The sequence below is a fragment of the Phalacrocorax carbo genome, chromosome 5 (genome assembly GCF_963921805.1).
Source record: "Phalacrocorax carbo chromosome 5, bPhaCar2.1, whole genome shotgun sequence".
NCBI classification, from domain to species: Eukaryota; Metazoa; Chordata; class Aves; order Suliformes; family Phalacrocoracidae; genus Phalacrocorax; species Phalacrocorax carbo.
In genome coordinates, this window is record NC_087517.1 from 11,836,972 (window position 1) to 11,851,059 (window position 14,088).

The 14,088-nt window shown below is 44.0% G+C and overlaps 1 protein-coding gene across 8 annotated transcripts in view; it reads right to left on the reverse strand.

Moving 5' to 3' along the window:
- Positions 1-14,088, reverse strand: part of KALRN (kalirin RhoGEF kinase) — a 525,469-nt gene that overhangs the window by 21,600 nt on the left and 489,781 nt on the right. For 4 of the 8 annotated variants that reach the window (XM_064451191.1, XM_064451192.1, XM_064451193.1 and 1 more), the window contains 2 exons: positions 12,233-12,471; positions 10,156-11,341 (listed from right to left, as the gene is read on the reverse strand). In XM_064451191.1, coding sequence (XP_064307261.1) covers positions 11,090-11,341; positions 12,233-12,471 — 491 coding nt within the window. In that variant the 3' untranslated portion in view covers positions 10,156-11,089. Of the gene's footprint in view, positions 1-6,334; positions 6,395-7,746; positions 7,871-10,155; positions 11,436-12,232; positions 12,472-14,088 lie in introns of those variants that run through there. The other 4 variants (XM_064451199.1, XM_064451195.1, XM_064451194.1 and 1 more) reach the window with 4 other exon arrangements.

Consider the following 14,088-nt stretch of genomic DNA (forward strand, 5'->3'; position numbering starts at 1 on the left):
AGTGCAAAAACTTCTCACACCATCTTCAGCATCACTCCACACCAGGCAAATGCAAACCCTAAGGGATGAAAGTGGGTTGGCAATGCAGTCACTCCTTAGGTAAGAAACACCAGCTCATTTTTCTAGGGACATAAATTTAGTTGAAATGAGATAGATTTATCTTTTCCATTGGATGAAATACCTGTACCCTGGTCCAGGGTAGGTGAAAACTTGTAACACTCCCTCTGTGGCCAGGAGAGTTTCTGTTTCCCATACAATGATGGCTGAAAATGGAAACCCCACACAAGGTAACAGAGGCAGACCATGAAATGGCCTCTGCTCAAGTGATGTGGGGTCTAACACTAACCAGGCAAAGACAGGGACCTGGAGGGAGTGGGGGTGAGACAAAAAAATGGGAGGACAGCTTGTTATTCAATAAAAAAGCCAGAAATAGACCTCGCTTCTCCTGCCTCCAGCCTGTGCTGTTTCAGGGCTTAAATCAAGAAAGGCACAAAAAGTACGTACTTGAATGCATTTGTGGACCTGCAGAGATCTAAGAGGCTTAGATCTAAGTGACTTAAGTGTAACAGTCAGGCTTTAGAAAAGCAGCATAGGTGCTGCACCCGGCAACTCAGTTCTTTGCAGTACTGGGCCACTTTTTTACTGTTTTGTTAAGCTCATGTTATAAAGATAGAAAGGCATCTGCAGCAGTAGCAGCAAAGGCCTCTTGCAAAGTGTCACTGACTGCCCTAATTCTTAGCAACAGCTCATCTTTCAATTCTGCACATATGCTGTATTTGGTGGGGAGAAAGAAAGAAATCATTCTGCAGTGCCAATGGCCAAGCCTGAGACACTCTGCAAGCGCAGCTTGGCTGCCTGGGGGGGCTTCCTGCCTGGGCCAGGGTTTGCTTCTCTGTTGCAGAGGTGCCCTCACCATGCCTAACCCACCTCCCTGGAGGAGATTTGAGCCCAGCCCAGATGCATTCAGTGCACAGAAGGCCCCAGCAGATGCCCAGATTTTTCCAATGGCACATTTCAGTCCTCTTTTAAGGGAGTGCATCAGAAACAGGAGTCAGAATATTTTTTCCCCCAAAGCATAAAGCTAGGCTGCAAACCAAGTCCTCTGTAATAAGATCCATGCTTTATCTAAACGGTAGAGGGCATGTTTACTCCAAGACAAACAGCTCAGCATTTTTTAAACACTTCATGGTACTTCTTGTTCACCGCGTTAAAATAAATTATTGACACATTTGCACATGCTGGTAGTGGGGTCAGCAGCATGCTCCTTGCTTCCTCACTCAAAAAAAACCCCCCAACTTAATGATTCTCAGAAAAAAATGAAATTAATTATAGGGGAGTTAAGCCAACTCTAACTTGTAGGAAAAGATCTATCAAAATATCTTCAACTAGGTCAACTTTTACTTTGAGACTTTTGGGGGGACAAGCTCACAGTGTCACCAGACTCCCCTCCCCCAAACAAGAAATTAACAAGATAAATTTCTTGATAAAAGGAGCAAATAAGGATCCTGCTACACATGGATAGATACCATGAAAGGGAAAATTGAATTTAAAATGGGAGAATGGTATCTGATGAAACATCCCATGGCATCAGACTTTTGGTGGGGATGTGGGATGCCTTCTGGCACCCAGTGTGTATGGATGGGGTCGGCTGCCTTTGAGACTGACGGAGAAGCCACAAGGGATGCTGACTGTTGTACATGCCTCCGTGCAAAGCAGAAGTCCTCTTGCCCTCAGCACGCCCTTGCTGAGAGGCCCTAATGGCTGGTATGCTTCAACAGCTGTAGCTGTGGGGTGTCTCTGGTACTCCAAGCACCATGTTGTAGCACTCTACCCCCTTCTGCAGATGAAGTAGGTCTTTTCCTCCTCTTCCAAAAGCTAAACCACAGCACCTGCGCTGCCAGCTCAGGCTATGTCACACCTGATGAGCCACCTTCCTGCTTGGTCTCAGCAATGCCTCCCCACTCAGGGCAGCAGGACAGCCCATGGGCAGAAGGGCAGTGGTGTCGCCCATGGAGGCCACCCCATGGACACATGGGAGGTTCTCAGGATTGTACTTGTTCACAATGTGATAACAGTCCAGGAAAGGCTTTCTTATCAGTATTGTACAAGATCTCACAAAGACAGTATGTTAGATCTGCTCTGGAGATGGACAGCTCAAGGCAGGGCGTGAGGGCATTTGGCAAAAGCACTTGGGAATTCTTGGCCTGAGCTGAGTGCTGACTTGGAGCCAATGCTGTATCCACTGAACCATTACTTACTCAACCACTTGGACTGTGGGGTTGCTAACACAATATTCTTCCCTACAGTATGTCTCCTAGTTCTTATCTTGCTCTAAATGCCTCTGAGTACTTCTTAACATGCTAAAGTGTCGTAACTGGAAAAAAAAAAAAAAAAAAGATTATGAAACCCAGCTTACATACCGTGGCAATAGCCAAGCTCACTAATCTAATGATGGCACTTCCACTGACTCAGGGTGGGCCTCGACTTCATCCCTCCTTTGCACAGCTAAGAAACTGGAACAAACATTAGACACTTGGTGACAACTGTGTGTTGGTCAGGATTACTTGTAACACAGTGCAGGCTGGAGTCACGCTGGGCGAAACAAGATGTCTGGAGCCATCAGATCCCTACATGTGAGGTCCACCCCAAAGCCTTGAAGGGCTGCTGCTGAATTAAGTGAGGTTTAGGTCAGTAAGGTCTTCTGACTGCTGAAAGGACAGTCACTTAGACAAGAGAGGTAGCCTGATGGCATCTGCGCAGCTGACTTATGACCCCGTCAGCAACAGCGAAACCTCATGAGATGTTACAACACAGAATTGTAGGACAATTAGTTGTGTCATTGTCCAGGACCCCAGACTTGGGTGTGGACAATATTTACTGATTCACAAGGGCATACACCTTCTACCCAGAAGCAGAGCTGCCTGTCCCTGTACAATTAGCTACAGACATGTGGAAAGGGAGTCTCTGATCTTCCTTAAATATAGGTTACTCCTATCCCTCACATGGCTACACAGGCGCCTTAAGTGCCTGCTCCTATACTCACATGCCTAACAGGTGAGTTTGCTCCTTCTGTTTTGTGAACCAACAGTGCAAGGCAGAAAACGGGGGGGGGGGGGGGGGGGGGGGGGAATTGCTTCCATCCTTGTGCGCTTTCATTACTTATTAATAAAGAGAAAATAAACAGCCACCAAGAGATACTATTTCTATTCATCATTACAATGAATGGAAAGTTCTCCAGGACCAGCATGTCCCTGTGTAGGCAAAAACACAGGAATAACATTTTAGCTCTTTTAAACAGTCACCCAGTATTTAAGTTTCCTGCTCTCACTATGTATGTTCATCACATTTCTTTCTTTTTATGTTTCCCCTTGAAACAAAATAAAGCCAAAGCGCTTCAGAAATCTGGAATCTACTGCACAGATTTGTAGTCTAGTGGTATTTTATAAACAGTGAGCAAAGCTGAAAGACCACAGTAGCTGTGGGACATCACGGACACTACGGCCAGCTTACCAACCTCTTGAGCAGGGAGTAGGCTGGAAGTAAATTGCACTGACATTTCCAAGTAATTAATAGGGCTGCTTTGTATTTAGAGGCTGCTGTCTCTGTTCCAGCACTGGGTGCATGTTCTCATGCATGATGAGAGGAAGAGGGATGTCAGGGGTGACAGTCCTATAAGAGAAGCCAGGTGACTTGCCCTGTTATTACATGACTGTAATAACAGCTACAGACAACCCCTCCTTAATGGCACAGGTAGGGCCTCATGCACCTTTAAATGTTGATGGCCAGGACACAGCTCTCCTACCAACTCTCCCAGTGTCTATAAAATTGGTCATGAGCTGTGCCAGGTGTGAGGACAAGGTCTTCCCTCTCCTTGGGCAGCCAAGTCTCCAGCTCACCTGGGAGCTCACCAGCAGCTCCGCTGGGATGTACCATGCTGAGTAGGGAAAGGAAAACCAGGTGAACTACTGATTTTCAGTGCACACACAGGTCGAGGTGGAGGGGTAGCACAGCTGTTTAAGAATTATTTAAGCCTAAAACACAAAGCCTAAAAGACCCAGTGAAGAGCCCTCAACCAGGATCTGGCAGAGGAAGAAGCTTGCCTTGCCTCCATTTTAATGAGAAAATACTTTAGCTCCCAAGGCCTTAATACAGTCCATTTCTCAACATGTTTGAAAAGGAGCATGAAAACACTCATAATAAAGGGAAAGGGAGAACAAATGTGCCTTCCATTAGCGAATACCCCAGATCTTTACAGACTAGACTTCCCCATGGCTGCTTCTAGGGCTGTTTCCCTCATCAGCATTTTAGCAACCTGCCCTTGCTCTGCTCCTTCTGGATGACTTTGTTTCATTTATTGGCAATCCCTCCCCCGTGACATTTGTTAGCTGGGCCACCGAGCTGACTGCACTCACTCCAGGCTGCAGATGTACTAAAACCAGCACAAGGTGAGGGCTGTGCTGCTCCTTGCAGGGCAGTGTCACCTTAGGTTGGTGTTAAGTCACGCCCAAAATTGAACTCCCTCTGCCATTTTAAACATTTGCTCAGCCCCAGAGAGTTTTGCTCAGAGGCAGACTTGAGCTTTCCAAGCCATGAGGAACATTGTGGCTCCTGCGGACTGCAGTGCAGTGCAGTGACACTGTCGCCTCTGGTAAGTGACCTGGAAGGTGCAGGACAGGGTTTCTGAGTGTAAATCAAGTCACATACCAGGCACATAGTTACTCCCCAAGTAGCAACTTCATACCACAGCCAAGACTTCAAATTAGTGTCTTTTGGTTTAAATAGAAAGGGTTACCTCTTGAACTGAGGAGCAGGCAAAAACAGTAGACTGTACTGTGGTTAAAAAACCCAAATCAAACAAACAAAAAACCCCACGGGAACATGCCAGAACTGACTAGCAATGCTGACAGTGTAAGGACTCCACTGACAATTTTAAAACATCTGGTTTTCGTCCTATTGAGCAAAATCAAAACACAGAAATCCTCTGCAAAAAACCCAGTAATTCTCACCCAGCTCTGCACATTATGCCTGTATCTCAGCCACGTTTTACTCCACAGGGCAATTTCCAATGATCTAAAGCTTACACAGACTTATGTGCTGTATCTGGGCACCACCTTATAACAAATACATATACTTGTTGTTACCTGTGATTGGCAAAATGCTCTTTGAAAATGCAAACACACTCCTGAGAATAATGCAGCTTTAGCGGTAAGCACCATTCAATCTCCAGGATGTCAGCTGGGTCAAAAGCTTTCCTTTAGTACACATCCTCTTCTCAAAGATGTGTTTATTGACGCCAACACAATCAAAATAAAAGAGACCCTTCAGGTTAATAGCCGAGATGGTGCATCTCAGTACACTTATCCCTCTTTTTTTTTTCCCTCCAGGAGGAAGAGCAGCTTTCTTTCGCAGGATGTTTATAGTGCAGCCTGGCTGACAGCATCCCAGAGATCTCCTAGGACATGCAGATATCCTTGTTCTCAATGACCTGCCCTGTCATCTCCACAAACCACTTCCGTCTCTCTGCCCCTTGTCTTTGCCTGTTTCAGTAGGAAGCTCTTTCAGCTGTGGTACAACATATACAAATGCTTGGTGCAGTCACAATACACAGAAAAAAATGGGTCCTGCAAGTTATTAATTGAGGAGAATCAGATATATAACCCTTATGATTTTAAGCTCCTTCAGGTTCTCTCAACAAGGCATGTCTTGGTCAATCCACTAGAACTGGTGGTTTCACGCTTGTGTGATGCATCACAGGTTGCGTCCACCTATCTGCATCAGCCTTGTCTGTGACAGGGGTACATTAATGCAACCAGTTTTACCATTCTCTTTCAGTACCTTATAGAAATGCAGTTTCCCACTCTACTAGGAGAAAAAAGAGACATTGTCTTTTCTGATCTCCTAGGTAAAGCACTAGTTGTATTTGCTCCAGTGATTTATAACACAAGCCTGACTAGCAGCTCAGCACGTATTGCCAGGGCAAGGGGTGTTTGTAATATAGAAAGCTGCTATGTTTATTGGCAGTTGACATGCATGGCATGCATTATCTCATTGAATGAAGTCCCGGGTGGGAAACAGTGACTGAGGGTGGCTATGTGAGCCTCCAGCTCAGCAGGAGCTTGATCCTCAGCTTCCTCCACTGCTCCCATCACAATGGCAGCTCAAGCTCCAGTTCACCGCTTGGCAAAACCAGAACTGGTGTTTTGTGTGACTCACACTTCATTGGCACATATGTCTATGAGTGATACAGACCCACCAGCTCCCCTTTCAGCAAAGGCATTTCAAAATGGGCACATGTTCTTGGAAAAAAAATAATCACAAGGATAATTGTCTCTACCTCCATGCTAGTATTGGGGTCAAGGTCATCACACTCTGATTCCTCTGAGCTGTTTGTCTCCTTGTTTGGCAGCATGAAGAGGAAGAAAGAGAACAAGAGATTAGAAGAAAGATTGGTTAGACAGAGCAGAGCCGTACAGGAGTTATGAGCAGCATGGAAATGGGTAACAGTACAGAAAATGCTCTATAAAACCAAACAGAAAACAAACTGACAACAAAAAAGGGGAAGCAAAGGCAAAGACATGCTTTTGCCAAAGAAGAGGCAGTGATTCTGCAAGATGTTCAGGTAGTAAACACAGCGAGGAAGCAACAGGAGGAAGAACTGTGGCCACCATGCTGGAACAACTGCTTCCCTCAGGCCCAGTCCTTCCCCGGCTGAGTGCAGGGGTGCAGGGTGGCTGTGCAGTGGGTGCGACGGGCGCCTGGGTTGCAGTGGCAGGCTTCCTCCCTTTGCACATGCCATGGCTATTTCACTAGGCTTACAAGACAGAAAGCCTCTGCAAAGGAAAACACTTAATCATGGGCTATTCCTGGAGAGGGGTGGATCCAAAGGACATGCTCAAGTGCTTTCCTGAATCAAGGCTGGGCTTTGGTTGTGACAAAATCACAACAAGTGTTTGCTTGCCTCTGTTGGGAGGGAAAGCCCCAGATTAGTCCTGAGCAGGCCTCATGGTCGGTTTATAGGGGTGGATCCTCTGAATTGGAGCACAGTAGTCAGGCACCCAGAGCAGAAGATGGAGCTTAACCCCACAGTTCTCACCCTTTTCCATACTGGGAGATCTCAGAGAGAGAGAGACAGACACAGACACACACACACAGACACACACACACACAGACATACACGAGACCCTCTCCTGGCAAGACAGAGTCAGCATCCCTGCCCTGTCTGATAATATGGAAAGAAAAAGAAAATTGAGACCATCTCCCCAGACCAAAAATCTTAAGCATCTCAAGGTTGAGAACCCCTTATCTTAAGATGTGCAGAAATATTGGCCTAAAGAAAACTCATCAACTTCAGCAAGGCCATTGGCTCACCCAGTGACTTTCTCACTGCTGCAGCTGCTCCGATGGAGCTGCAGGTTGGGCTAGATCAGAGGTCAGTAAATCATTATTGTCCCAATTTTAAGAACAGTTATGTATATAGTTGGTCTTTTAAATGAAGATTACTTACTTGCATTTGGGATGCCAGGAAAAAGAAAACGAAAAACAAAGGCTGCATTTTATCTTGCATGCAAAAATCCTGCTAAAATGGATACTACAAAAAAGAAAAAAAAGATAACTGAAGTGGAAAAAAAAAACAAAAAACAAACCCAAAATCGCTGCTCCCTCCCTCTCTCAGGAGAGGATGCTATAGGGGGTGAAAAGGATGGGAAGCAGGAGAGCAGCACACAGCTTTCAGATGGCCTTACTCACTTTAACAGAGACTTTGTTCCCCAGAATATCCTTGGATTTACGTGGCCCATTGGCTTCATTTTTGCCACTGCTCTCCTTTTCCGCCCGCTTTCTCATGCGCAGGGTATGCCATGAACATGACTTCCTGTTGTACCAAAAAACGCAGCAATCAAATGGCAAATCATAGCAGGAAGGAAGGATTTGGAAAGGGGAACCAGCATCCACACTTGCGATTACTGCAGTTCCCTAGAAGGTGAAAGCCACTGGCAGTAGGCCTATCTCAATCTGAGCAATGAGAGTTGAAGTTAAAAACCAAACCAAACAGCTCTGCGAAGCAGATGTTGTGCCACACTTGCTGTTTAAATGCATGGAGCAGGAAAAAAATGCCCATGATAGAAGCAGGCAACTAGAACTTGGTCATCTGGTTGCAGGGACTTTGTCTTGCATTGCCACAAATCAGAATTTATTTTATTTTTGCCATACTTAAAAGGTCAATTCAGTCCTCAGCCTTGTTGGTTAAAAGCAGTGAAACAAATGTAAATACAGGAGAACGGTCTTAATAGATTACTCAGTAGAGCAAATAAAACAAAATAAAGAAAGTCAAGGTGTTGCTCCCTACATGTTGCTCAGAACATGAATAGCTCAACAAATAGGAGCGACGTCATTAACTTTCCATGAGATAAGTAATTTCCTAGAATCCTCTGCCTCTTAAGACCAAGAATTTCCCATTTGATTTTGCCAATCCAGTTAGAGAGGACATCAGTCAGTCCATGGTTTTTAGCTAGCATCACAGCAGGCACGATTTCCAGTACACTTTTCACCCCTCATTACTGCTTCTATGACCTTACTCTTGGGGGGGGGGGGGGGAAAGACCATGTCACCCTTTGTAAGAGCAATGCTGTGTTGACAACAGAAATTGCATATCAAAGCAGACATAATCAAATTAAGAAAAAACCAAAACAGTTCTTAATATGGATTTCAATTGGTTTAAATAGTGGACAGGTTGGGGAGGATTTGGGAAGGGGTATGTTGTCCAAAGCAGAAAGCTCTCAAAACAGCAGTGTGATGAGCTGGGATCCAGGTTGAAAGCATCTGCCCACCTTTAAGTCATGCAAATTTGATTTGCATGTTTAAGCCCAATGTTTGGCACATGTCCCGTCTACAGTACCTTGATACATTTTACAAAGCAAGTTGCATGTAATCCAACGATCACCTACGATGCCAATAAAATGCAGTATGTTAGCAAAGTAGGACTCAAAGGATGCCCCACACAGACGACGCTCCCCCATAAACAGTGCGTCTGATTCTTAAGCGTTTTTTGGTTATACTTCAGCACCTGATGGGAGCTGTACAATGGCTCAAATTAAAGAAAAAAGTAAACTAACAGCCTCCCACCATCTGGCTGCCACCGACACAAGACTGAACTGGGTCGTATTGACTGTTTTTGCAACCAGGATTAGTGTCTCCACTGCAAACAGCTGGCATGGGCAGTCATGTTTGAGCACAAGGAGCACCAGAGCACCCTGCACTTCTCAGCTGGACAGTAAGTACTGTCTGATATTTGGGCATCTCTGGAGAAGGCCCACATTAGATGTGCAGAGCAGGGGAAGTTATCCAACACTTCAGGACTGTTACGTTTTTCTTTTTAGGATATGGTAAGAGTCAAGGACATGGCTGATGGACTCCCTGACCTATCGGTGAATAATACATGGTGACAACACTACTGGATTGACCACATATTTTGTGCACAGTATTTGTCAACAGAAGAAACATTTTTATTACTCAAACTAATTAGTCAATATGATCTGGCAGACTAGACAGGGCTGAAGATAATAGCTGCTCCAGGTCGTTTTATACCCATAGGACTTCTATTATTCAAGCAACTTTTTGGTTTCAGGGTTGTTTTAGCTGTTTGAGTCTGAAAATACGATTTAAGGCTTTAAATCTCCCTGCAGTGAGAAAGAGAGAAATGCAATGCATGCATCTTTCAATTTTGTTACACCTTCCTGGCTGCAATTCATATGACTACATAATTTGATGCAGAATTTGACTGTACAGCTGCCATGAAATTGGAGTCTTTACCAGGAGCCTGGTGCCATGGATGAATGTAAGGGCGTGTGGTTGCATATCATAGTTAGAGAAGAACCCGGGAATGGCTGTGGCAGATGTGCAAGAGACATGCTTAGCAATTCCTTCGGCTTGACATGCAATTCATAGTAGCATTCATTACTGACTGACAGGTAAAGTCATCATTTCTCTTAACTGAAACTGCAGCAGAGTTCAAATTATTATTTTTAGTGAATCTGTCGCAAAATTTTTCCTCGTGTTCAATTCTGCGCCTCGAGGTACTCATGTAAGGTTACACAATTTGTAGCATACATCATGCATTACCATCTAGTCATTTTAGATGTTAAAAGAAATCAACAGGTATTACTGAAAAGAGGGTTGTACCTTCTGTATTTAATACCAAAAAACCACTTTCTTGCATTAGTCATTTCAGACTGACAAATTTCTAAAAATCAGAAAAGAAAAATATATATCTACACATTTGTTAAATAAACAATAAAATGTTATAAACAGAAAAAAAAAACGAAAACCAAAAAAGGGTCAAACTAGTTCTTTTACCTCATTAAAACATGCTCATGGTGAAAATTTATTTTACATATTTAAAATAGTACATTTAAAATTAGTTACATTACAGGTACAATGATGGACATTGCGACTATCCATTATATTGCACAACCTGACTTCATCAATATGAGTTTGTTTCTTTTCGTTTTTTTTTTTTTTAAATAGTGCAAAATACTTTATACAGGAATGTACTTGGATGGGGGTCTTGCGAACAGAAAAATATATTACAAAAGTTACTGCGAACAGAAGACAAAACAAAACACAAAATAAAAAAAAAGATACAAGCTGTACAAGGAAATTGCCATAGACAACAAAATCTCTCCTCCTTGAGAAGTGAACCTCAGTCCAACACAGGGCCTGGATTTTTTTGTGGGGTTTTTTTTGCTAGATGCTGTTATAACCAATATATAGATTAGTAACTTAATACAACATAAATATAAGTCCAGTCCAAGCAGGTCCATGTTGGTGTAAAATGGTGTAATGTAAAACATATCTTTAACCGCCTATGGTTTTATTTCTCTCCAAAATACAAACAAAACCCCACAAAATGAAAATAGGCAAAACCCGAGCTATCCACCATGGCTGCCCGACGCTGTGGATTGACCACTCAGCTTGTTCCAATGGCACTGTAGATAAAAATCAGCAGGAATTCCCTACCATTTGGATTTGTTTATTTTTATTTTTTTTTCCTCAAAAAATCCACATAGTGCTCCCAGCGAAGCCAACATGGCACTTACTTGATGCTTCCGTCGCTATTATCTGTAGTGGATTTAGTGAGGGGAGCCAAGATATTGCCGGGGATCCATCCTTCAGCGGCCGGAGAGTGGTCGTTTGCAGGCTGGTACACCAGGAACATGTTCTGCTGGTTGACAGCAAGGATCTGAACCACCTCTCCTTGATTCACACAGATCTCATCCTCCTTCAGTGCATAGTAATCTTTAACCACCACCATGGAAGAGGTCCCATTGCACCCTCCCAAATCAGTCTGTGAAAACGGACACAACAGAAACCGGTGAGCAGGCAGCGCTGAGGAACCTGCCTTTTCCAGCAGCAATCCCACCACTTCATTTCCAGTCTAACTGTACCAGGGAAAAAGATACAAACCACTTGAAGTTCACATTGGTAGAAAAGGATTTTAAGGATCTGAAAGGTGGCAGTAATCTGATATGAACCAGCTTCCTTTTTCATACTAGATTTCACAGATGCTAGTGCATCAGTGCCCCAGCCATGTTCTCTTTTCTATGGTGTTACACATGAAAGATCTGCACTGAGCCAAATGCGGGGAGAGACCAACAAAGGCTCAACATTAGAAACTGAAAGAATACTTACACATCTCATGATCCTAAATAAAGGTCTTATTGGAAAGCGGCTTTGGTCAACCACATCCAGCAGCGGGGTCCAAACACCACTGATGGTTACAGACTCTGGTGGTTTTTGTGCAGTGCACATGCACCCAAACCAGCACCCTGTGAGCTGTTATGTGGGAAGGGTCTAAACTCTTCTATACCATCAGAATAGGCCTCTTTGGGAATGGGTGGTAATGGATCTTAGAGAAGCCTGAAGATTGCTGCAGCCAGTACTGCAAATGGATGTTGAGTTCACCAGGTCTGCAAACACAGTGCCCTGAAAAACACTGGGATCAGGGCTCTGGGCTCCAGGGTCAGGCTCTGTCTCAACTGCCCGGCTGAAGTACCACCTAATCTGGATGCCAGAGCTTTCACGGTCTCTGTTTAATGCCAATTCACTTTTTATACCATTGCTTCAGTACGTTGATTCCTGTTGAGCTGGTTAGCTGATTATTAAAGCTAACTTCACAGATCGTCTATGGTATAAGAAATGGGCTATGAGATCATGTTTTATCAGATGAGCTCAGTACCTTGCTTTGTTCATACTTGTCTCCAGGCTGTGAGTGTTCATACCCTGTGCTGCCATTGGAGGTAGATATCTTCAGGGGTGGGAGAGATGGGTTACGACTTGTAGCCTTCAAAGGCTTCTCAGACCCTACTGGAACAGAAGAATAGGGTCTGCTGTTGGGCTGAGGGACCCTACCAGTCTGGGGCCTCAGCACTGCTGAGCTACTTTCTTTGCGTTGGTACTCTATGGGAGACTGCAGCGCTGCAAAAGAAGAAAAGAATTAGCTATATTCTTTCAATGATGTTGAAAAGGGCTGCAGACAGTGAGTGTGTGGGGTGATTCAATCAGAACACACACAAAAGTTGCAAACCAAACAGGAACAGGAGACGCCATCCATGAAAGCACACGGTGCATACATGGCTGGACAGGATGCAAACATTTTACATTGCACTGCGCATGAACTGAACGCAGCACTCCGTGCTACTGCAAAGAACAGCTTCTCTAACCAACACAGTGGGCTATTGCCATTCATAGAATACATGAATAGCATTAATATACACAAATTAATCACCTCCTGTAGTCAAAATAAATGAAAGCCTGAATAAGAGATGCACAGCTCATTTACAGTGAATTCTGCTATCATCAGAAAACACAGGTCAAGACCCATAAGTCTCATTTGTGTATTCCCAAGAGAGTGTGACTACTAAATACTCTCCAGACATGATGCACTGCAACTTGGTTCTCTGTGTGCTTTCTATATTAACTACTTTGGTTCAAGGAAACCGTTGGAAATGACCAGCAAGTGAGGAAGTATAGGTGGCATGAAGACATTAATCCCAGCAGTCCAGACCTCTCCAGAAAATACCCACAAGCAACATTGAACGGCTTCATCAGCCTTAAAAAAAGGTCTTCTTGTGAGAGTGAACACTTCATAGCCATGGAGAGAGCTTACAGTGGGAAAAGGAAGGATAAAAATGCCAGATGGTAAAGAAATAAAGAATTTGTTGTGTTTGGAGGAGAAGGGATCAGGGCTGGGACTCATAGTGAATGGGAAAGGAACAGATTTGCTAGGCTCAGACTACCATCCCCAGACCTATACGTTTGGTTTTTGCATGTCATGTGGCTTTAATGGATGATTTATAGTCAGTTAATACTGTGTACATGCACCAGACTAGACCTACTGGAATGCTGAGAGACTAGTCTAGCAAGAGGCAGACAGAGGACGTAATGTCACAGCATCAGCCCAACCAGGGAACCACAACAGAAAGAATGTCTTTCGCAACAAGAGGAAAAGGGAAGAAACAGAAAGGCTCAGCACCACACAGCACACTCTCTAGCATTCCCCTTCCTTAGAAGCAGGACTACTCCAACAAGAAATCACTTAATACTAAAGAACAAGGCACTAAAAAAAAAATAAATCAAGGAGGATGCCAGATCACCATTTTCTTCAAAAGGACACAAACATAGACCTGTAGCAATCTGGAAGACTACTTGGCTCCAAAACCTACACACCTACACAGTGACCTTTGTCACAGAAGTGATTTGTATTTATGCCACAGTGACTACCAGTTTCACTCGCTTACCTCAATTGCAGCTGAAAAGGATTTAGTCCTGCTGCAGATCAGCCATTGAGGAGAAGGAAGATTGGGGAGAACTTTGACAGTAATTTTTGAAAGTGACTGACATTTTTCTAGTATATACAGTAGATTAGGCTGCAAGGTCTTTAGCAGTAAGACCCGAATGAATATTTATCAATCTATCTCCAATTTATCCTACTCAGTGCTTTTAAAGGATATTTAGTTGAATGTCCGCTTGTGACTACTAATTCCACCGTTAACTATCACAGCGATGCCTGGCTTCCAGCCTCCCGTCTAACAT